The sequence below is a fragment of the Quercus robur genome, chromosome 11 (assembly GCF_932294415.1).
Source record: "Quercus robur chromosome 11, dhQueRobu3.1, whole genome shotgun sequence".
Taxonomy (NCBI): domain Eukaryota; kingdom Viridiplantae; phylum Streptophyta; class Magnoliopsida; order Fagales; family Fagaceae; genus Quercus; species Quercus robur.
Genome location: NC_065544.1, coordinates 7,232,056 through 7,254,992, shown reverse-complemented (window position 1 = coordinate 7,254,992; position 22,937 = coordinate 7,232,056). Strand labels below are relative to the sequence as shown.

The 22,937-nt window shown below is 36.0% G+C and overlaps 1 protein-coding gene across 3 annotated transcripts in view; it reads left to right on the top strand.

The window, feature by feature from the left end:
• LOC126707733 (cyclic nucleotide-gated ion channel 1-like) overlaps positions 1 to 22,937 on the top strand; it is a 140,207-nt gene that overhangs the window by 87,399 nt on the left and 29,871 nt on the right. For all 3 annotated transcript variants that reach the window (XM_050407599.1, XM_050407601.1, XM_050407602.1), the window contains one exon: positions 18,660 to 18,940. In XM_050407599.1, coding sequence (XP_050263556.1) covers positions 18,660 to 18,940 — 281 coding nt within the window. The remainder of the gene's footprint in view (positions 1 to 18,659; positions 18,941 to 22,937) is intronic.

Sequence of the window (22,937 nt, the reverse complement as noted above, 5' to 3'; positions counted from 1 at the left end):
AACGCAACTATAGTAACAAGTACAATAGACAGCAAATAGTTCAATTACAACAACATTCAACAATTACCAAAATAACAACTAATAAATACAACATAGTCCCCATATTTGCCTACCACTTGTCCATACTAAACCATACTGATACAACATACTTTACATAGTCACCAAGCACTTCTCCATACTGATACAACAGACTCTACATAGTCACCTAGCACTTGTCCATACAGAAGATAACCACAAGTCCCACGTACAATGTCACTTAGCAAAATCGAGTTTCCGCTTGCCTGCCAAAAATGTCAAATACGGTCATTAGTTTCCAAATGCAAAGAACTATAACAAAATGAAATTCTGAATATATTATATAAAAACAGTGAGGGCACTTGCCTAGTTTATAGCAGTACCACTTGTCGATGCCCCACGGGAATTGGGACAACTTCTACGGTTATGCCCCTCTTGATGACACACTCCGCATCGTTGCCTCGGTTGAGTCTCCCTCAAGTCCGGATCTTCCCTCCGGCTTCCCTGTTCTCGCCGTACCCCATCCATTTCATTCCTTATTCTTGACTTCACAGGACGACCTGTGCCCCGCAACAGCAGTGGGTCAGGCACCCATCGTGGTCCGGAAACGTCCCTCCACTCAGACTCTGACTTTGGTACCACAAAATTATGTGAATATGTGAGAATGGCGTTGTTCAAACTGTAACATGGGTCAATATAGTTGGTCGCATTGAGATGCAGATCTTGAAGAACTTTAATTGCATGTGAACAAGGGATCTTCAAGTTTTGCCACTTTCTGCAACCACATGTTCTAGCAAATATGCGCACTTGATGACTGTGGTTTCCCCCTCCACCTCTATGGTCATTGTATGGGGTAACCACCTGATATACACCCTCTGCATGATTAAAATTCCTCACAGTGTGTCCTGCAATTTTCTGCTCATTTCTGCTATAGATCTCCATTGCATAATCACTCCACAGCTTACCTCGAGAGAGATCAGAAGTAATTTGTTTATGTCGATCGTGGAAATATGCAACAAGTTTGCACCAAGTGAAATGAACCATTGCAGCAATGGGCAAACCGCGGGCACCTTTAAGTACCCCATTAAAGCACTCGGAGATATTGGTTGTCATTGCCCCGTAACGTCTTCCACCATCATGTGACTGGGTCCATTTCTCCACATCCTCACTCACTAGATATGTGTACGGCATATAACGTTCAATCCGCGTATCAGTAGGGTCTACACCCCTCAGTAAATTAATCTCGGCCTCCTTAATGGTTTCCATTATGGACTTAAATTTAGCTTCATTACTCGCATATCCAGCTTTCAAGGCCAATGCCTTTAGAATCGGGTTATCAAAGTGTCTGTTGAAGTTGCTAGCAACATGTCGAAGGCAATATCGATGATATACCTGTTCTCTTCCGTCCTCACGTCTAGGCCACTCTCGAATGGCACATTTAATACCTTTATGTCGGTCAGAAATAATACAAATGCCATCGTTAGGTATGACATGCTCTATGGAAATCCTGAGACACTCTAAAAACCATCCCCAACTAGCCCCTGACTCCTTGTCCACAACAGCGAAGGCGAGAGGCAAAACCTTTTGGTTAGCATCGGTTGCCATTGCAATCATCAATACCCCTTTGTATTTACCATACAGATGAGTCCCGTCAATACTAATCACTGGCCTGCAATATTGGAATGCAGCAATGCATGGAGCGAATGCCCAATATACATAGCGTAGTAACGCAGTACCTTCGTGTGGCCTAGGTATGGTGTGATAGCTGTACTGGGTACCTGAGTCCTCATCCAAGTATGCCAACAACAACTTTCGCAACTTTTGGTAAGACTCCTCCCAATCCCCAAATATCTTAGCAATTGCCTTTTGTTTTGCGTCCCATACTTTATAGTAAGAAAGCTCATGATTATACTTAGTACGTATGATCTCCCATAGGTCATCAATACGTGTAGTGTGATTTTTTTGCAATTTTCCCACAATTTCTGATGCAACAAAATGCGAATCCATCATTCTACCATCTCTTTTTAGGCCAAAGGGTATACAAGTGTGTGGACCCACATAAGACGTAACCATCCACATACCATTGAATTTAGTCTTCATGTATGCCCCAACATACCACATGCAGTTGTCATCAACACATGCGGCGCACAATTTCGATTTGGTCGACCTCCGGATTATAAAATTTCTATTATCCTTTGCTGCGTATATTATCAATGCATGCTTCACCGCATCTTTATTTGCAAAAGTCAACCCTTTAGAAAAATGCATCCCATCTTCCCAAGTAGAGACAAATGGTATTTGAAGACGTGAAGGATCAACCATATCTTCCCAAGTATTTGAGTAGAATGACTCAGCAGGAGGTCTGTAGCCAGTGGTCGTATTTCTATTATACTGGACACCAATATCATCATTTGCATCACCTTCATCATGGTCCTCCATATTTTCCTCTTCAAAATTGGGAACGACTTCATGTTCATCCACATCGTTCTCAAAGTCGCCTTGCTCAATCCTCTCTTCGTACTCATCCACAACCTCAACATTTTCACCATCATTCGCAACATGATCTTCGTCTTCGTCTTCCTCCTCTAAATGTGTCTCTTCACGATAGAGGGTTTCACTAGTATTAGCAACATGATCTTGAGATGGGAGCGTATAACCTCCCATCGTTGTTTCTTGTGTAGTATACCCTCCCATCGTATACCCTCCCATTGTAGTGCATCCATCATCTAGGGCTGTAAATTGTAAAGCCGTAGTTGTTTCTTGCACCACCTCAGTAGTGTTATCTGCAGGCGCCTCCAAACTTACATACAACTCAGCAGCATTTACTTGGGGCATTTTCTGGATCCTATTAAACATCATCTTTACATGTTTATCTTCTTTGATCGCCATATACCCATAATTTATCCGTTCATGAAGGACTTCTTGTGGGCAACGATAAATAATCTTGATGTCATACCAAGCAGGATTCAATTTCAATTCGTCCATTATTTTCCTCTTCAAATCATTCAACGTCTTCAACTTACGACGTAACATCATGTAGTAGCATTCGATACCCTCCCCTCTAAATGGGAATCCGTCAATCCCTTCAGGATTGTGAACGGGTCCACCGAAGTATACATTTATATCAATATTCTTCAAATATTGTGAACCTATTAGAGAGCCAAGCCAAGGAAATTTATGTTAGTGACATATTTTATCTCTTTCATTTATGTTCGAATTACAAAACCTTTTCTATCTACTCAAAGTACAAAAATTACAAGGGATCTAAAAGTGTAACAATTGCATATACTCACCCCACATCACATACAAACACACTCAATCATTATAATTTCGTACTCAAACAAATAAACAAACTAAAAACAAAACTCACCCCCATTACAAATTTTAAACTCAGCTCTAACAAAAATATAAATAAAAATATCATCATTCCAGTGCTACGGAAATTAATGGCATACCCTATTACACTACTATTAATGAAATAACATAGAGCAGGGTTCATCAGACAAAAGAAAAAAAAAAAAAAACACTAATGTGAATATGATCATGATCAATCAAATTAGACATTTCATCTAATTTGAAAATCAAGGCATTAATATACAGTGAAATATACTAGATGTGATATACAAACTCAAATTTTGACTCTGAATCATAAAAATCATACAATAAAAAATCCGTCATGACAGTAAATTTGTTTCGAATCTGCTAATATGTCATCAGCTTTATGTCATCCAGAAAATGGAAAAATGCTAGCTGCTTAATTAGGTGCAACTGGACCGGTGATCCAATTATTTTCATAGCTTTTACTGTATTCAATAATGTCTTTCTCATGGTTGGAATTTCATAAAAGTTGGAGGTTGCACAATTCTTTGAACCTGTTTCTTTTTTCTTTCCTTATGTGTCTATTATTTATATATTTATATAAATATATAAATATATAGTTGTATAAATATATAAATATAAATATATAGTTGTATAGATATATAAATATAAATATATAAATATAAATATATAGTTGTATAAATATATACATTTATTTATATTTATATAAATATGTACATATATTTATATTTATATAAATATATAAATATAAATATATAAATATATAAATATATAAATATATAAATATATAAATATAAATCTATATATTTATATAACTATATTTATATATTTATATAAATATTTATATTTGCATTTAGTTGTATAAATATATAAATATATAGTTGTATAAATATAAAAATATATTTCTATAAATATATAAATATATAGTTGTATAAATATAAAAATATATTTCTATAAATATATAAATATATAAATATATAAATATAAATCTATATATTTATATAAATATATATATATATATATATATATATATTTATATTTGCATTTAGTTGTATAAATATATAAATATATAGTTGTATAAATATATAAATATATTTCTATAAATATATAAATATATAAATATAAATCTATATATTTATATAACTATATTTATATATTTATATAAATATTTATATTTGCATTTAGTTGTATAAATATATAAATATATAGTTGTATAAATATAAAAATATATTTCTATAAATATATAAATATATAGTTGTATAAATATAAAAATATATTTCTATAAATATATAAATATATATATATATATATATATATTTATATTTGCATTTAGTTGTATAAATATATAAATATATAGTTGTATAAATATATAAATATATTTCTATAAATATATAAATATATAGTTGTATAAATATAAAAATATATTTCTATAAATATATAAATATATAAATATAAATCTATATATTTATATAAATATATATATATATATATTTATATTTATATAAATATATATATTTATATTTATATTTATATTTGCATTTAGTTGTATAAATATATAAATATATTTCTATAAATATATAAATATATAAATATATTTCTATAAATATATAAATATAAATATAAATAAATATAAAATATATATATATATATATATATATATATAAATATTTAAACATATAGTTGTATAAATATAAATATATATACATATTTAAACAACCAACTAATATACATAAGGAGCCCTGCTTGGGCTTCCAGGCCGATTACTCAAAAAAAAAAAAACTAATATTATGAAACAAATATACATATTTAATACAAACAAATATCTTATCAGGAAACAAATATAAATATTTAATACAAACAAATATCTTCTTACGAAACAAATATAAATATTTAATACAAACAAATATTTTATCAAGAAATGGCATGACAAATTCAATGCAAGCAACACTTTTTAAAGCAGCTATATACACTAAACAACCAACTAGATAGTGAGGAGGAGACCCTTACTTGACATGAGGATGAGCAAATATACTGCTGATATTGTATGAGAGTGAGAGGAGCAATGTTTTGCTGCTGATGTATGAGAGTTTATGAGAGTTTATGAGAGTTGTATGATGTTTTGTGAGAGTTGTTGAGAGAGGTTTTGTGAGAAGTTGCTGAAGGTGTGAGTTGTGTGAGGCAGTGAAATTATTTTCTGAGAGTTGTGTGAGAGGTTGTGTGCTTTGCACATTCAAAATGACATGACCCACTCAAAAACAAAGACTTGATGGCACGCCCAAAGGAGACCAAAAATACAACACAGTAGCTGGTCAGCTTTGCACAAAAACACAGACTTGATGGACTTGATGGCACACCCAAAAGAGACCAAAAATACAACACAGTAGCTGGTCAGCGTAAGGTTCAAAAACAGACTTCATGTCAGATATTCTCATGGAATTGATGGCACGCAAGAGACCAAAAATACAACACACTAGCTGACTTGATGCCACGCAAGAGACCAAAAATAATACAACACAGTAGCTGGTCAGTTCAAAAATAGACTCCATGTCAGATATTCTTTGCATGGAATTGATGGCACGCAAGAGACCAAAAATACAACACACTAGCTGACTTGATGGCACGCAAGAGACCAAAAATATTACAACACAGTAGCTGGTCAGTTCAAAAATAGACTCCATGTCAGATATTCTCTGCATGGAATTGATGGCACGCAAGAGACAAAAAATACAACACACTAGCTGACTTGATGGCACGCAAGAGACCAAAAATCAACACAGTAGCTGGTCAGTTTTTCAAAAACAGAAATACAACACACTAGCTGACTTGATGGCACGCAAGAGACCAAAAATCAACACAGTAGCTGGTCAGTTCAAAAACAGATTCCATGTCAGATATTCTCTGCACGCCTGCACGCCCAAGACAAAAACATAGACACGACCAAGATGTGGTCTGACTGAGTGAAAATCGAGTCTCTGAGACTCGATTTCACTTTAAGTAAATCGAGTCTCAGAGACTCGATTTCTACGTGGAGAACACGTAGAAATCGAGTCTCAGACAATCGATTTGTACGTGGAGTACACGTGGAAATCGATTGTCAGACACTCGATTTCTGCGTGGAGTGTCGTGGGCTTTTTCGCATAGAAACCCAGGTAAACCGAGCCTTAGAGGCTCGATTTAGAGGCCCTAAATCGACCCTCTAAGACTCGAGTTGTTACAATTACAAATTGTTTGCAAACGGGGCCAACTAACTGAATAGTTAGTTTTTAAATGCTAGTTTCCTACAATCTCCACATGAAACTCAAGTGACTTTTAAAAACAAACTTAATTACCTAAACCCAAGAGAAAGAAGAGAGAAGAGAAACAAGTCTGACCGTGGAGAGAGAGGCGGTAGAACCAAAGCAGAGCCACTGTGGAGCTTCTTCCCACCGTCTCACCGCCCATGTCCTGGCGGCGCTTTGGTGGTTTTGCCGCACCGTTCAATAGCCACCTCCTGGTATTTATTTTCCTTTCTTTCTCATGCAAGTGTTCTTATTTAATTCCACAAAGAACCCTTTGTTATATTTATCTCCATATGAGAATTTATATAAGAATTTCATAGTTTGGTTTAATTTTTGGGTTGGGTTTCTGTGAGCTTGTTTGTTTCATAGAAATTAGTGTAATTTACAAATGAAACAAACATTAAATTTGGGGCCTGAAATTACAGTATACATATTAGGTGAATGAATTATATTATTTATATTTTTGCAATTGATGTTTATGTGGCTAGTGCTCCAGTCGATATGTATTGCACTATTGCTTTTTAGTATGCAATACAGCTGTTTGGTTAAATGCCTGAGAGAGATATACCAAGATACATAAGAATGTTCGGTGAGTTTTTAAGGAGTAATGACCAGAAATGTTTTTCATGAAGTTTAGTATAGTGTTATAGATCATTTGGTTATTCATCTTTTCAGATCAAAGGTATAACTAAAATGAAGAATATAATTCACATTGGATGGATTTAGCTTCTGCAATTTTGCTCTTTGTTACAACGTTGGAAGGACAATGGCCTAATTTGTATGATCTTTATGTATAGCCGTAGTTGAGGAGAAAATCAAAACAATGATTCTTAAAAGAGGATGAAGATAACAGAGGACATCTTATATTTTAGAGCAATAATTCTGCTCTATACTGTTAGGATATCTTAATAAAACTGTTATTAGCTTCACATTCAAACAATATATTAAGGCCATTAATTTTTTGGTTTGAGAAAGAATTTTTTTTTTTTTTTTAAACAAAGAAATTTATTTATTTATATTTTTACTATAGGGGCCATTGTTTGGTGCAATGGTAGTCTTAGGCTACCATTAAGAGTCTTGATAGGACCATATCCAAGCCAACTCCCTTAGGATCGAACTTAGGTGGGACAAGTATTAGATAATGACCTTAGCTGTTACTTACTTCATATCTATACCATACAGTCTTTTGCCAATGATCGGTATTCTTCCCTAGGAAGATTGAATTCAAAAACTCACAGAACCATATTAGAAATGAGGAGTTGCATGAAGTTTGAAGTATTGGGAAAACTCATTTTCCCTCTATTTTATATATGTTCAATAGGTGTATTTCTGTTTTCTTTAAAACACTTCTAAAATTCTTGAGAAAATTGCTATGATAGAATTTAACTCTATTGACCTCATAATTTTTTTTAAAAAAATTGTTCAAGTGAATATAAATGGGATCCAGCCAAAAAAAAAAAAAGTGAATATAAATGGGAAGGTTAAATCATCAAATAAACTTTTAGACTATTACATCGTATGCTAATATAGATTTTTGATGCTCAGTTTCTCCTTAGAAAGTTTGAATCTTAGACATCTTTGTTAAAAATACCAAAATGTGTCAATTGACCTACAAGGTTCTTAGCTAGACAACCCTTAAACAATAATTTCCTTGACCAAGAAAAGAGAATGTGAACTGCTTTACATATATAACCTGGTAAGAGATACAAGGATCAAAGCCATGCATTCTAACAGGAATTTCATTATTCCCAACTGCAATATTTGCTATATGACTGGTAGCCAAAAGCACAGAGAAAGGGGGAAAAGTCGCATGAGAGTATCAACAAGTCTTGTCCAATATCAGGCTTTTTTTTTTAATTTGTTTAAATTAAGAAAAAAATAAGGACCAAAAAAATAAAAATAAATAATTGATCTCCTGTTTAGGAATGACAATATTATCAACTTCAAATAATTGGAAGAAATAACTTTCATGGGCATTGTTTCCCATTGTGATTAATTGGCAATATAGCTAATCATAGGATAAGTGAATGGAAAGTGCAAGACCAAGGAAGGGCAGATGATGAGATATTTGAGCAAAGTCAAGCATTGCATCAAAGGCTTCACAACAGCAAAGTTTCATCAAATCCCAAGGGAAGAGAACACGGAAGCTGAAAGCCTAGCTAGAGCAACCTCTGCAAAAGACTTGGTTGACGATTAGATCTAAGTCCAGTACTTTCCGAGCATAGATGTTTGAGAGGTACAACAGATAGATGGGAAAGTTAACTGGACTACACCAATTGTGTCTTATCTCAAGGACGGACTACTTCCCACAGATAAAGAAGAAGCTCGGAAGCTAAGGGTCAGAGCAGCAAAATTTGTTCTTATGGATGAAGTGTTGTATGAAAGTAGTTTTTCTCAGCCCTACCTGAGATGCTTAACTCTGGACAAGTCCAACTATGTTATGAGAGACGTATATGAAGGAGCCTATGGAAATCACTTGGGAGCAAGATCTCGTCCACAAGATTGTTCGTGCAAGTTACTATTGGCCATCAATGCAAGCAGACGCCAAGTCCTATTTTAAAGCATGTGACAAATGTCAGCACTTCAACAATGTGCTTAGATGACCATTAGAGTATCTTACCCCAATGATAGCCCCTTGGATCTTTGCCTGATGGGGGCTCGATATCCTTGGTCCTTTCCTAACAGGAACCAGGCAAATGAAGTTCCTAGTGGTGGGGACTGATTAATTTACCAAGTGGGTGGAAGCAGAGCCTTTGGCAAAGATCATTGAGCAAAACGTTAAAAGCTTCGTTTGGAAGAATGTCATCTGTTGCTTTGGGATTCGTAGGGTGCTTGTTTTAGACAATGGACGACTGCTCGATAACACACCCTTTAGAGAATTTTGTGAACAGCTTGGAATCAGGACGAAAAAAATGAGAAATAGCTCCTTCTAAGCCTTGATCTTATAGATGAGGTGAGGAGGGACGTAGAACAGAGGGTAGCATGTTACAAAAACTTGATAACGAAGCACGATGATGTGTTGGTCAAGCCTAGGCAATTCAACATTGGAGACCTTGTCTTAAAAATGGTGTCCCTGGCCACTAAGGATCACGCTCATGGAAAGTTGGGACCCAATTGGAAAAGACCATACAAAGTCATCAACTACAAAGGATGGGGAACGTACTACCTAGAGGCCCTAGATGGATGAAGGATGGTGCATCCATGGAATGTGAAGCATCTAAGGAAGTACTACTAGTGAAGACTTGTCGAGAAGGTCACCATGGACGACCTTAGCCCTATAGACTATTGGTTACTACTAGTAGTCTATCTATATTATCTTTTAGCACTTATATTTTCTAGCGGCATTTTGTGTTTTCTAGTATTTGAATTCCCTAAAAAGCTCTAGCTACTTACATGTGCAACCCTTGTGGACGTTAGTATGTTATGTACAAAGTTCCTAGTTTGTATATAAAGCAAACTGGATTTTCTACTTAAGTGTTTTTGAAATCCTTTACAAAACAAAAGTCCATAAGAACGGCTGAAAGTCATGGACGAATATAATCTCTGGATGCAGAGATGTCTCGTCATATGCCACCTTTAGACGAAGGAAAGGCAAAATACCACAAACTGGAACAAAACCATAAGGTAAAGAGGAAGGAACAAATACCTCCCTCATGCACTCGTCAAAACTAAAAGATGAACCAAACCATGCAATAAAATAGACAATAATCATTGAAGATAAAATGTTCAAAATCCCTAAATAAACGAAGTCCCAAACCATGGACGAATATATACAAACAGAAAAAGGATGAAAATAAACGTCCAACCATGGACAAGCAAAGGTAAGGGTAGACGACCAACATCAAAAAACCCTTGAATGTTTAGCCTAAAAGGCTAATGTATAAAACTTACGTCAATAACGATGGACAAAGTAAATATACTTAGAAAAATTAAAGATGGTCTAAAACAGTGGGCCCCATTCAAAAAAATAAAAAGAGAAATTGCTTGCAATAAAAGTTAAAAACTACTTAGACAAATCACTGAGAGCATTGTCTACAGGCAGAGCATTGTGCTTAGGTAGATTAGAAGTGGTTGCATCGTCATCAACATTGATGTCCTTTGAGCTTCCAAGAAGTAAGGAGCTTTCAGCAGTGATGCAAAGCTTTATGGAGTCAAAGTCCACTCCAAGAAAAGCTTCACGTGCATCTTGACGGAAGTCCTCAAATCCCGCGGCATAATTCTTGTCTAAGAGATTAGTGTACACATCGGATACTTTGAACTCATTAATGACCTCGTCTTTGCTCAGAGAAGACGAAAGTTTATCGTTCTTCTTTTGAAGTTGGTCCAGATGAGATTCCTTATAGACGATGTCCATCCTATGTTCTTCTGCCAAGTTCTTTAGCCCCTTCACTTCAGACTCTAGGTGCTTCACTTTGTCCACCAACTTCATCTTCTCCCAAGCCTGTTGACTTGCTTCCCTCTCCAACGTGAGGACCTAAGCGTCCAGCCCGATCCTCTCCTTGTCAAAGTTTGTGGCTTTTTTAGATGCTTCCATGAACTTGGACATGACCTACAAGACAAAGTGTTAGAATATAACTTAGCCAAGAAATAAAATCTACAAGCTGCTATAGACAAGGAAGTATACCTTAAATAGATCGTGGACAGTAGAATACTCAAATTCCTTGATAGACATGTCATAGCATGCCAAGACATCCTCATGTCTCACTGCCTCCTTAAACCTAGTCCAAGCTAGGGCTTCACTTCTTAGGAGAGAGGGAGCCTCAGAAGTTGGAACTACGACATGAGCTTTAGTTGAAGGAGGGTTAAGCTTGACAACAGGAGTTTTAGCTGGAGTGGACATGACTACCTTCTGCCTTTTATGTCCTCGACGGCTGGGGAGATTCCCAGTATCAATTGTCTTGGACATAGTCTTCCTCTTCTCCAAAGAGCTATGAGGCACGAGCTTTATCGTCCTTGGGACGTTAGAACGAGTCTCAGGAGGAGCAACATTCTCAATCTGGATGACCTCATCTCCACTAGCAAGTTCCTTCTCCCTGTTCTCCTTCATGGTGGCCATTCCTAAAAGAAGCTAGTCAAGCTTAGACGAGAATATACCAAGACTTCAGAAAAAGTAAAAAAAAAAAAAAAAAAAACTTACTTCGACGAGTGGGGGCTTCGTGTGCTAGAGCTTGTACCGAAGGAATAGGTCCAAGACCCCAAGTAGATAGAGGATAACGGGTTATGAGTGAGTGAAAGCCTCTTTCTGCAAAAGAACGAGCCCTTTGGACATAACTCAAGTAAAAATTGTTTAGAGATGGACAAGTTACAGCTGAAAAAGAAAGGAAGAATGTTAGGTGAAGATATAAGGAATTCAAGACGAGCTAAAGTAAGTAACATACCCTTAGAACGTAGACAACCCATAGCTCCAACATAAGGAGGGAAGACATCCCTTCCTACTTCAATTGGGTCACCATCCCAAGATCTAGAAACAAAGAAAAATTCTCTCTTCCACAGCCTATCAAACAATGGAAGGGACTCAATCATCCTATAGCTAGAACCTCTAGCTGAAAACTGATAGAAACCAACAGAATTTTTTTTTTTTTTTTTTAAATCTTAGTGGGTTTATAGCAATAAAGGGACTCGTCCATTGTGAAGGGACATTTCCCTTCAAAAACTTCTCTCCATAACACCTGCATTGCTACATTGAGTCTCCAACCATTTGGGTTAAGTTGATTTGGGGCAATAACTAACCTATGGAGGATTTCTCTAGCAAAGGCATTGAGGGGTAATCTAAGACCACCTAGGAGGTAAGTCTCGCAAATGCCAACCCTCGGAGACTGTGGAGCACAACACCACTCCCTAGAAGCAAGAAGATGAGTGTGAACGTCTTCAGGAATTTGGTACTTACCCCTAAGAGTGTGGAGTCTCTCTGCTTTAATGTTGGACAGAATGTTTATGGCACAACATTCTATAACCTCGTCCATCTGAGTAGAAGAAGATGGGATGGATGACTGTGGAGCAGTAGACGGACAAGTAAATGATTCTGATGCTGCCCCCCTCCTCATTTCTTCCTAGATACCGAATCCCATGGGTTCCAGACGAGAATAGTTTTTCTGTAGAGCCACTCTTACCACTACTTTCACTACTACTACCACCACCACCACCACTATTATTGTCATAGTATTCGTCTATCTCCCTATCATCCCTATCACTAGACTAAGAAACTAGAATTTCAGCCATTTATAAAAGAAATTCTGAAGAGAAAACCTACATACGAGAAAGAAATGATACCTGATGCTAGATGAAGAAGAATAAGGACGGACGAGGACTTCTAGACGAGGCACGAAGGACAAACTAAGTTGAGAGTGTCAGAAGAGAAAATTTGAGAAAGTGAAGAGGGCAAGCCAGGTATTGGGCTATTTATAGGTGACCAGGTGGGACATTGAAGCAACGCGGACCAATCACAAGATGCCACGTGGCCTTATCTCAAGGAATGAAGTGACATGACCTCCGGAACACTCAAATCAACCCACGTGGCAATGCCTACACTAGATGATTCCAACAAATCTCAGGATGCCACATGTGAGATCTATCAACGAATCAAGTAATGCAACGTGTAAAAATAAAATTACAGAAAAAACCAAGGAAAGCAACATAAGGCATACTCAACAAGGGTATGGATGACTTATTGACAATGGGGCAACTGATGGTGATTCATAATAATTAATATTTATCCATAAGAACGTCCAAGACCAACAATGTCCAGGACAGTCTTTAGAAAGTAGAAAGGAGAAAAATGCACCACAAATATGAAATAAGGATGTCCAAGGATGTTACTAGTTATCCAAACAGATTCTGGTCGTCCACATCGTAAGAAGGTTTGGACAATCAATAAAAACTTAGCAAAATTCCAAGTGTTTTCCACTGATCACAAATAGTTAGACCACGATACTCTACCTCGAAACGTGGGGTGAATTCCCCGAAATTCACTTCACTCTCCGCATTAAGTCCACACATCTCTTATGATGTTAGTGGCACCAAACAAGTAGACCCACTCCAAAACTCTCTATAAAAAGGACCTAATCTCACTAGATCGAGGTATGTTCCACTATTCATCCACTCACTATACTTGAGTCTTAGAGAGAAATTTGACTTAACCGTTGAAGGGTCCTTGGCCTGTTCACCCCGGTCACCTTCGATAGTCTTTTTCTTTCTTTTTAGTTCATCCATCTACCGTTGAAGACCGGAGCATTCAACCTACTAATTTCACACATTATCAAGTTTGTTTTTAAAAGTCACATGAGTCCCATAAGCCTATTCTGTTAGTGTTTTAACATGTGATTAACTGGAGTATTGATTTGGTAACTGTGAATAGTTTAAGGAGTAAATTGGCCAATATAAAAGTTGAGAGGGTCTTTTGGCCGTTATTCCAAAGTTCAAGGGGTGTATAAGCATTTCTCCCATTGATGAATTGAAATTGTACATCTCTTTGATAATAACCAAAAATTATATTGCTTTGGTCCTAGATACAATCTAAAACGAAAGTGCAAGTTTTTTTTTTTTTTTTCCTTAGTTACAATCTAAAATGAAAAGATTGCAACAATAAATCCGATCTACTAACTTTTTATCTAAGTTTGGAGGCTAGGTTATAGGATTGGAAAGGTGTTAGCCATCCAACTTGCTTGGTGAAACCAGTTTTTTAGACTATGGTGGCCAATGATCATATTATGTCATTCAAACATTTTATATCACCCAAAATATGTGATTGCAAATATTGAAACAAACATTAATAAGCATGATGAAACCCTATTCTAGGCTTGCATAGATAGATATTGAAAAGAATTGAAAAACAACTTGGTGAATATGTGTAACCTTAATCTAAGAGCATGAACATGTTATTTGAATTGAACAACCCTAATGTAATAGCATTTGGACATGTTATTTGAATTGAAAAACACTAATAATGCAAAGACTAAGAGCAAACTAGATCTAACATGCTAGAAAACAAGAACATGTGAAGAACTAAGAAACTAAAGCATGCTTGAATCTAAATAAATTAGGGCATAAAATAAAATAAATTTTAGAAACCTTACTTGTATGCAGCAGCACTCATGAGCACTCCAAGCAAGAAAATTCCTCTAGACTCTAGAGGGGGGATTCGTGAATAGGAAGTTGGTAGCTTGACACCAAGAGGTCCAAATGATTCCTTCTAGTGAATCAAGACCAAGAGGTCCAAGACACCAAAGGCACCTTCCTACTACTAATGAGAGAGAGAGAGAGAGAGAGAGATCTTAGTCTGCTAGGAAGCTCCGAGGATTTCTAGAATTTTTGGTGTGTTTTGAACTGTTGGTGAAGGGGGGTACTTATATTGGATGTGGGGGGAGTTAGGAATGAGTCTCTGGGTAATCTAAGACTAAGGAAAATTAGGATTTTTGAAAAAAAAAAAAAAATGTAGGAATCAAAGTCAAACTGAGTGGGGAGCTAGGCGAACTAAAAAAATGGAAGAAAATCTAGAGGTATTTGATTTCTTTTGAATTTTTTCTCCCTTATTTGATTTTCTTGACCCTCAATGTCAACAAATCAATTCTTAAAAAGTCCAATTAATTAGTCAATTCTTGCCAATTCTACCGGGAATTAATAAATTCTTTGACTTTAGATTAAATTGGATGTATGCAACTTTACCATAAACTTTATCCTCAGAAAATAGTATTATGACACATCATTTTTAATTTAAATTGGACTAAAAATAGATTGATTAAAATCAAGAGATCATAATCACGTAGGGTTGGAACTTGATTCATGCAAGTGCACCTTACCATTAAAATTAAAATTTTTTTTATATCTTTTAATCAGGTTGTCTGATCAATACTCATGAACTATTGTTTTGATTGTTATAACCTCAAGAATCAATTCACGAAATGTATTTAGAGATCAAATGACCAAATTTATAGTTTTACCCTGGAGACAAGATATGGTGATGATATGCAATGCAATGAAAGTGAGGTTAAATAGGAGTTGCAAAATGGGGTGTCTACAACTACAGGCATAGGTCGTTGGATCGGCGGCTCCGGCCACCGAACTACTGGCACTGGCCGCCCAGCCACCAAACCGGTGACCTAACTACCAGATGGGGTGACGGGTAGGGATGATTGTGTGTTTTTGTAAAACGTTTTACCAAAATTTTAAAGGTTAAACGTTTTTCAACTTTTTATAAAAGATTTTACTGTCAACGAAAACTACTTTACAATTTTGACTACATTTTATATGCAAACAAACACTTGAAAACGAAAAAAAAAAAAAAAAATCCAAAATATATTATTTCAAGATATAAGCACTAAATGTTTCATTTTATTAAATTTTGGAATTTCGGAATAAACCTCTAGTAAAAATGCCTTGAGAATGCCCACCCATTGATACCTAGAGCCTAATGGGTGTTTTCTTTTACGCCTAATCAATGTGTATTATTTTTTGAGATATTTTTCATTAGATGATATAATGTGGTTCATATATATGATAGGGTATATGATAATTATGAATTATTATTATATATATATATATATATATATATATATAAGCTAAATGTTTCATTTTATTAAATTTTTTAGTACAATTTTCTTGAGAATGCCACCCATTGACTCTATTGTAAAATCTGCATTTGGATCTGTTACCTTGAGGGTTGGTTGTAAACTCCTGGAGAATTTTTCCTATCTAGGGACTAGGGTTTTTTTTTTTTTTTTTTTTTTTTAAACCGCTATATGCATCACTTGGGCATAATCTGTTAACTAAGCTCAGCATTAGAATTGGAATTTTGCAATAACCGTGGTCTAAATATTCCAATAATTGGTATCAAAGCAAGTTAGCTCTTGTGCCATTGTTACCTTGAATTTAACCTTGATTGTCCTGGATTGTGAACAAATTATGCATACTAAAAAGTGAGGATGAGAGCATTGTTAAAATCCTTGGATGAGAAAATGTGGCCTTTTGTAGTCCTTGGATGGACCAAGCCCACTAGAGTTATTGCTGAATGGTCTGCTGTGCAGCTAGTTGCGGCTAGCTACAATATTAAAGCATTGAATGAAATTTCAATGTTGTCCCCTAATTACCATTGAAGAAAGTAAGGGCATAGACACGATCAGGGTAGATAAACTTGCACGGTTCTTACAAACTTATGATCTTACCCTTCTAAGTCTAACAAGAGAAAGTCAATTGGCTTTTAAGACCATATATGAGGAAGAGGTCGATACATCTGATGATGAGTTGTCTCATGATGAAGCAAATTTCCTAGCTAAGCAGTTTGAGAAATTCATAAGGAACTCTAGGAACAACGGTAAAGGGAAGAATATTTGGAAGTACGAGCCCTCTAAGAATGAATCCAAAGAGAAACCAATATCGAATAAAGAAAGCCAAGTCAGGCATCAAGTAATATTTTGGGCTAGCAGTGTTTTGGTTGTCAAAGGTATGAACATATGAAGTTGAAGTGTCTGAATTATCTGAAGACTAAAGGTAAGGCTTTGGCGGCCACCCTTAGTGATGTTAAGTCTTAAAGTACTTAGGAAGGAAAATTCATGGCTTTCATAACATTGTTGATGATGGAGTTGTTGAGTATAAAATAGTGCATTCATTCGAGGATGAGTTGTTTGTTGATGCTAATCTACAAAAAGCTTACAACAAGCTCTACAAGATGGTTGCTAGATCTACTAAGACAGCCAACCTTGCCATGATAAATCTCAGTGAGAATGAGCTTGTGAAGGAGGATCTCTTGGTGAAGTTGGATGTGTCCATCAGGTTAGTGGAAGCTATCGAAATGGAGGATGATTCTCTATTTGAAAGGGTGAAGGCAGGGGATTCGAGTTAAGCTAAGGGAAAACAAGTTATTGGTGAATCTTGACCAAAGACCATTCCACATCCTCCTCCTAAACAAGATCCTTTGTGCCCTAAACTTCTACCACTTTTGTGGTGTTGCTGTATGCACGCTTCCCAACTGCTTCAAATTGCAAGCTAGCAAGCAAGTGGCTAGCAAGAAGGTGTCAACCGAAGGCATGGGATCCTGTGCCTCTTCTAAATGAGTTGGTTAGGACTTAGAGCCTTATCCCTCAATCTTGAGAGAATGCCAATTGCTCTCTCCATTCTCGAATCATTCAAGGAAATTTGTCTTGATTTCTACAGAGTCTCACCCTCGACTTGTGTGGGTGAAAAAGGCATCTGAGACACGAGTGTTTCTCTTTTTTGATCCTCGATCAAATTCTTCCAATCTTTGAGATGTATTTAAAGTCCAATACATGTGCCCTTGATGACTAATGAAGATCTACAAGGTTTAAAATCTCAATACATAGTCTAGACATAATCATCAATCGAAATGTTGACAAATAGCTTTCTAAATTTGATTGGTCAAGAGTTCAATCAGCCATCCCAGCTTTGACCCCATAGCCAAGGTATAAAAGAAAACCTTGAGGACATGAACTTAGACTTTTGGAAAGCTGTGGATTGTATATCTAGGTTAGGGTTAACCAAGTTCTCTCAAAGCATCACCTAGCGATCAAGGATTCAAGACTTGGTGATCAAGTTGAAATTGCTGCAATAGGAACACAGCCAAGTTGCAGTGAAGAATCTTTAAGAGGTTCTTTGAATTTACGAGCTAAACGTCTGTGTCAAATAGAGTCCATGATGGAAGAATCAATGGTCATGGAGTTGAGTATAGTCATGTAAGTACTACATGAGGTAGTAATAGATTTATGGCGAAGTCTATTGTAAAAATTTTCATTCTATTATAGTGCCTCTGTTTCCTTGAGGATTTTTTCTTCATAACTATATTGTCAATGTTATTTATTTTCTACAATTCATATTTTGCAATATGGCTGCATTTTGTAATAAATCACAATTAATATTACTCAAGTATAATTGGCTAATAATTAAGTAAACTAGGCATTAATACTGGAATTTAGAGTATTACTTTTTTTTTTTTAATCTTTTAACTAAATTAAGAAGTCTCATATCTATAGAATTCTTCCACAAAATTTACTGATGTTAAATGATTTGCTTGTCTTTTAGGTATTAGGAGCCTTTTGGTATTGTTTCTCTATTCAACGAACCGTGGCTTGCTGGTACATGGCGTGTGAAAATCGTGGTGGATGTGTCCCAAATTCTTTTTACTGCGACCACAACTCTGGCTATCACTCCTTTTTAGATGATATTTGCCCTAAAAATATGCCAAATACAGAGCTCTTTGATTTTGGAGTATATCTCGACGCTCATCAGTCTGGTATCTTAGAGTCCAAAAATATTCCACAAAAAATATTCTACTGTTTCTGTTGGGGCATGCGAAATCTGAGGTTTGCACATATTAGTCTCTGTACTATTCCATATTAAGCTATTTAAATGCATTAAATTTGTTGTTTGCTCACATTACGGACTAAAAGAGTCACTAATAGTTTCCTAGGTGGTTTATACCAAAGCATTTATCCACCATGGAGACTTGGATTTCGTGCTCAATATACAGACCTCTATACTTGATGTTAAAACTGTTAACCTGGTAGATGAGTATCAGCAGAGTGACTCAAGACTTCTCTGATTGCCAAAAGCATTGTCGTTACTCTATGTCAGGCAGACTAGATGAAGCAGAAATTAAGGGATCCCCTCCACTTTCCTCAATTAGTCTTGTTACCTTCTACTAAGAGAATGGTCAGCCATTGCTATTGAGTAGTCTCGGGGTTGAAGTGGCTTGAGTTTATACATCCATAGTTTGGGTTACCAACTTTTGCTTGATCTAACCATAAAGCATTTTTTGTAAGTGACCTAAGGTTCTCCAATCGCCATGACATGTTGGTTGCTGTTGGTTGCTAAGTTATAGATTGACTCCAGTTAATTAACCAATTACCCAAGTTGATTAATTAGTCCAAACTACATGCAAATTCAATTACAGTACAATCAAATCATCAAACTAAATAGAGTTTAGTGGAAAATAAGTTTCACATGGCGATTTAATCACGATGGAGAAAATTCATGTAGGCAAAATTCATTTAGGTCACCACTCCTGAAGAATCCACTAGCAAGAAATATAGGTTACAAGTACAAGGATTCTCACCTTATCCCGAAATACCTACCTACAATAGAACCTACTGATCTATAAGGAAGCTTAATTCTAATCCCAAATTGGACTAGATCTTGTAGAAGACTTCTCTTTAGCATGAATCTCCTATCCATGATTAACACCATAACAACTATTTTGGTTGTTGTAACTTTGTAGAGTTATTCAATCTATGCTTGGATGAATTGGTAGCTGCTTGGTAAAAAACCCTAGGAGCAAAATCGTTGCAGCAGCTCCTAGTTATGCATGTATCTCTTTGTCTCTATGATGATAACTATAAAATGCCTTTTATATGCTCTAGGAACCCTACTACACGAATCCCTAGAAAGCCAAGTCATCATGGGCCAAAAACATAATTTGAAGTGTAGATTTCCCATAGCTCAATAGATCGAGAGGTGTTGAATCAGGTATCAAGATTCATTTATTTTCAATAGATTGACAGGTATTGAGACCTGTAGATCAACTTTTCTTGAGTAGTATTGTGTCTTCAATAATACCACTTGTTGATGAACAATATGTTCTTGAAAACACTAGAAACTAAGACTTAATTACATATAAAGTGTGTTTCGATCTCGGATATGCCAATACATAAAAGTATAACCCTTCAATCTTCCCCTTTAGCAATCCGTGACAAAATCACAAGAGTACATTGAATATCCTAGAATATATTCTACTCAAGATTGCAAGGAAATAAATTAGCCTAATCTAAACACTTGAACCCTTGAAGAACTTTGCAAAAAGAGAGATCTAATATTCATCTAGTTTAGCAAAATGTTTTTTTACTAAAATGCACTAAACAAGATACATCAACATATGTAAAACAAGACAAATTATAAAAACTGCTCTAATAGATACTCAAGACATGCAAGAGATTGGAGATAAGATATAGCAAGTGCAGTAAACAATACACCAAGAATATATATAAAGAAAATCATAGTGTATATCATAAAGGTTTACATAAAATCCAAAGTATATCAAAATCCTCACTACATCACTCGTATGCAATCTCCCCCTAACAATTAACCTACCAAAATGACTCCCATTTTTGTCATGACAAAGTGTACATAACTGTGAAGTAAAAGGCTCTCTAAGGCATAAGCAAATACTATAAACAATAAAAGTGAAGCTTAAAGAGTAAGGGAATAGAGATGCAAATGTAAGATAACACCAAGACGTATTATCAAAGAGGAAACCGAAGTACTCGGCGAAAAACATCTTCGCGGCCCTCTAAGCCGAATCAATCTACTAGTGAATAAAGTTGGAGTACAAGAATATCAAAAAGACCCCCCAAGTCTAGTCTATCCAATATACTCAAACCCTCCAAGTTATAGCTACCAATGAGCTTTACCAAGCCATGTCTTCACTAGTTATCCGGATCCCGTAGTTAGCTCCAAATTACATCCGCCAATCAATGGCTTCTTCCAATGCTTTCCACACGTACCAAAACTTCTCTTAACACTTAGATTGGGTGATGTAAGTGTTTGGACTAAGAACCTCTCAAGGATTTGTAATTGGAGAGGTAGGAGTAGAGGAAAACTAAGAGAAATTGTGTAGATGATTGTGGGATACAATCTCTAACTCTCAAGTGTTTTGCTAGGGTTTTCTCTCTAAAACTCCTTACAATTTCGTGGGTAATGTGGGCTTTAATAGTGTTGGTGAAGAAATGAGAAAAACATACTTTAAAAAGTTCTAGGCAGAGAGTTTCGTGAGTCACTCATAGGTTGGCCAAGTTGCGAAGTGACTTGTGAAATACAGCCTAGCATTAGCCCTTTCAACTTCCAGCATATGCTTCTTACGTGGCCTTCCGTAGGTCGTCCTCTTGCGAGCCAATCGCGTGCAAGTCATGAACTTCACTGTCCTCACAATTCTTTACCAAACTCTCACACTTAACCCTTACATTAAATCCCACAAACATACAGGGAAATGATCGAACAAAATACAACTAAATTTGACATGGAATTAAAGTCAACAAAAACATAGTTGTAAATCACAACTTTACAATTTCCCCCTTTGGCTATTCCGTGACAAAACTCCTAAATAGAGTCTATACTTAAAACGTAAGTTCGGGAACAGAGGCAAAACTCACTCATACCTAAATCTAAAACCTATGAAGAACTTGTACCATATACACCTGTATCCTGAAACACTTGCACATAACAGATAACTTCATTAAGTTCAAAACAAGTAAAATTCAAGGCATGTATGTAGAGCAAGTAAAATGTGATCATGTAAAACCAATTGAAATATAAACATATGGCATAACTTAATCAAACATGAATAGTCATTAAGAAATGACTACAATGAACATTTATCGAGTAAATGAACATCCAGACACGCAAGCAATTAAGTGCAATGCAAAAACTAATTGCTTGTCCAACAAGCATATGATGCATTAAAGAAACTAAAGTAAGAGGCAATAGATAACTAAAATCATCATAAAGGATATAAAAACCAAGGTACAAAGTACTAAAGTAAATTGAGTTTTTTTTATTTTTTTTACTAAAGTACTCAAAGCTTATAAAAAGCAATGTAAATAAAACAACTAAAAGCAATAAACATCTACTCCCCCTCAAGCTAATACTACTCCCCATGTTTTACTAGAATGGCCAAAGATGCTAATCTGAGCTTCCTATATCTTGGATTTGGGTGGAGAGAGCGGTGATTTGCTCTTGGAGGTAAGTGAACTGATGTTTGGAGTAGATAGAGTGCTCATCAAATGACCTCTGCATGTGATCCAGTCGATCAAGAATTAGATCAAGGCGGTTAGCAGCCTGAGGCTGAACCGTGGCTGTTCTTGAGGATGAGCCTATGAGGGTGAGGCTTGCACGTCATCAGGACCAAGAGTGAAGTTATCAATCTCTTCATCAGTGTTGCCACCTTCAGCAGCAGTGTCCTCTCCTTGTGCTCCTTATGCTTCCCCTTCAGTACCCGGAAGACGAGCTTTGCTCCAAATCATCGTTTGAGCCGAGATAGGATCTTCTCTTCTCAAAGCTTCCCAACCGGTTGGAAGATTCATCGTTTCTCGTTGAAGGATGGACATGATCAATCCTAGAAAAGGTAGGATCATTTGAGATTTCTTCTTGTTAACACTCCATGCAAGAAGATGATAGATGTGAGCACAAATGTTGATCTCTTTCTCCTTGTAAAGATCATACAAGAATAGAGCCCTTGGCTGAGAAAGTGTAGTCAAATTCTTCACCTAGTAGAGGTTGTAGATCATGACATATGCCAAGGCTCTCATT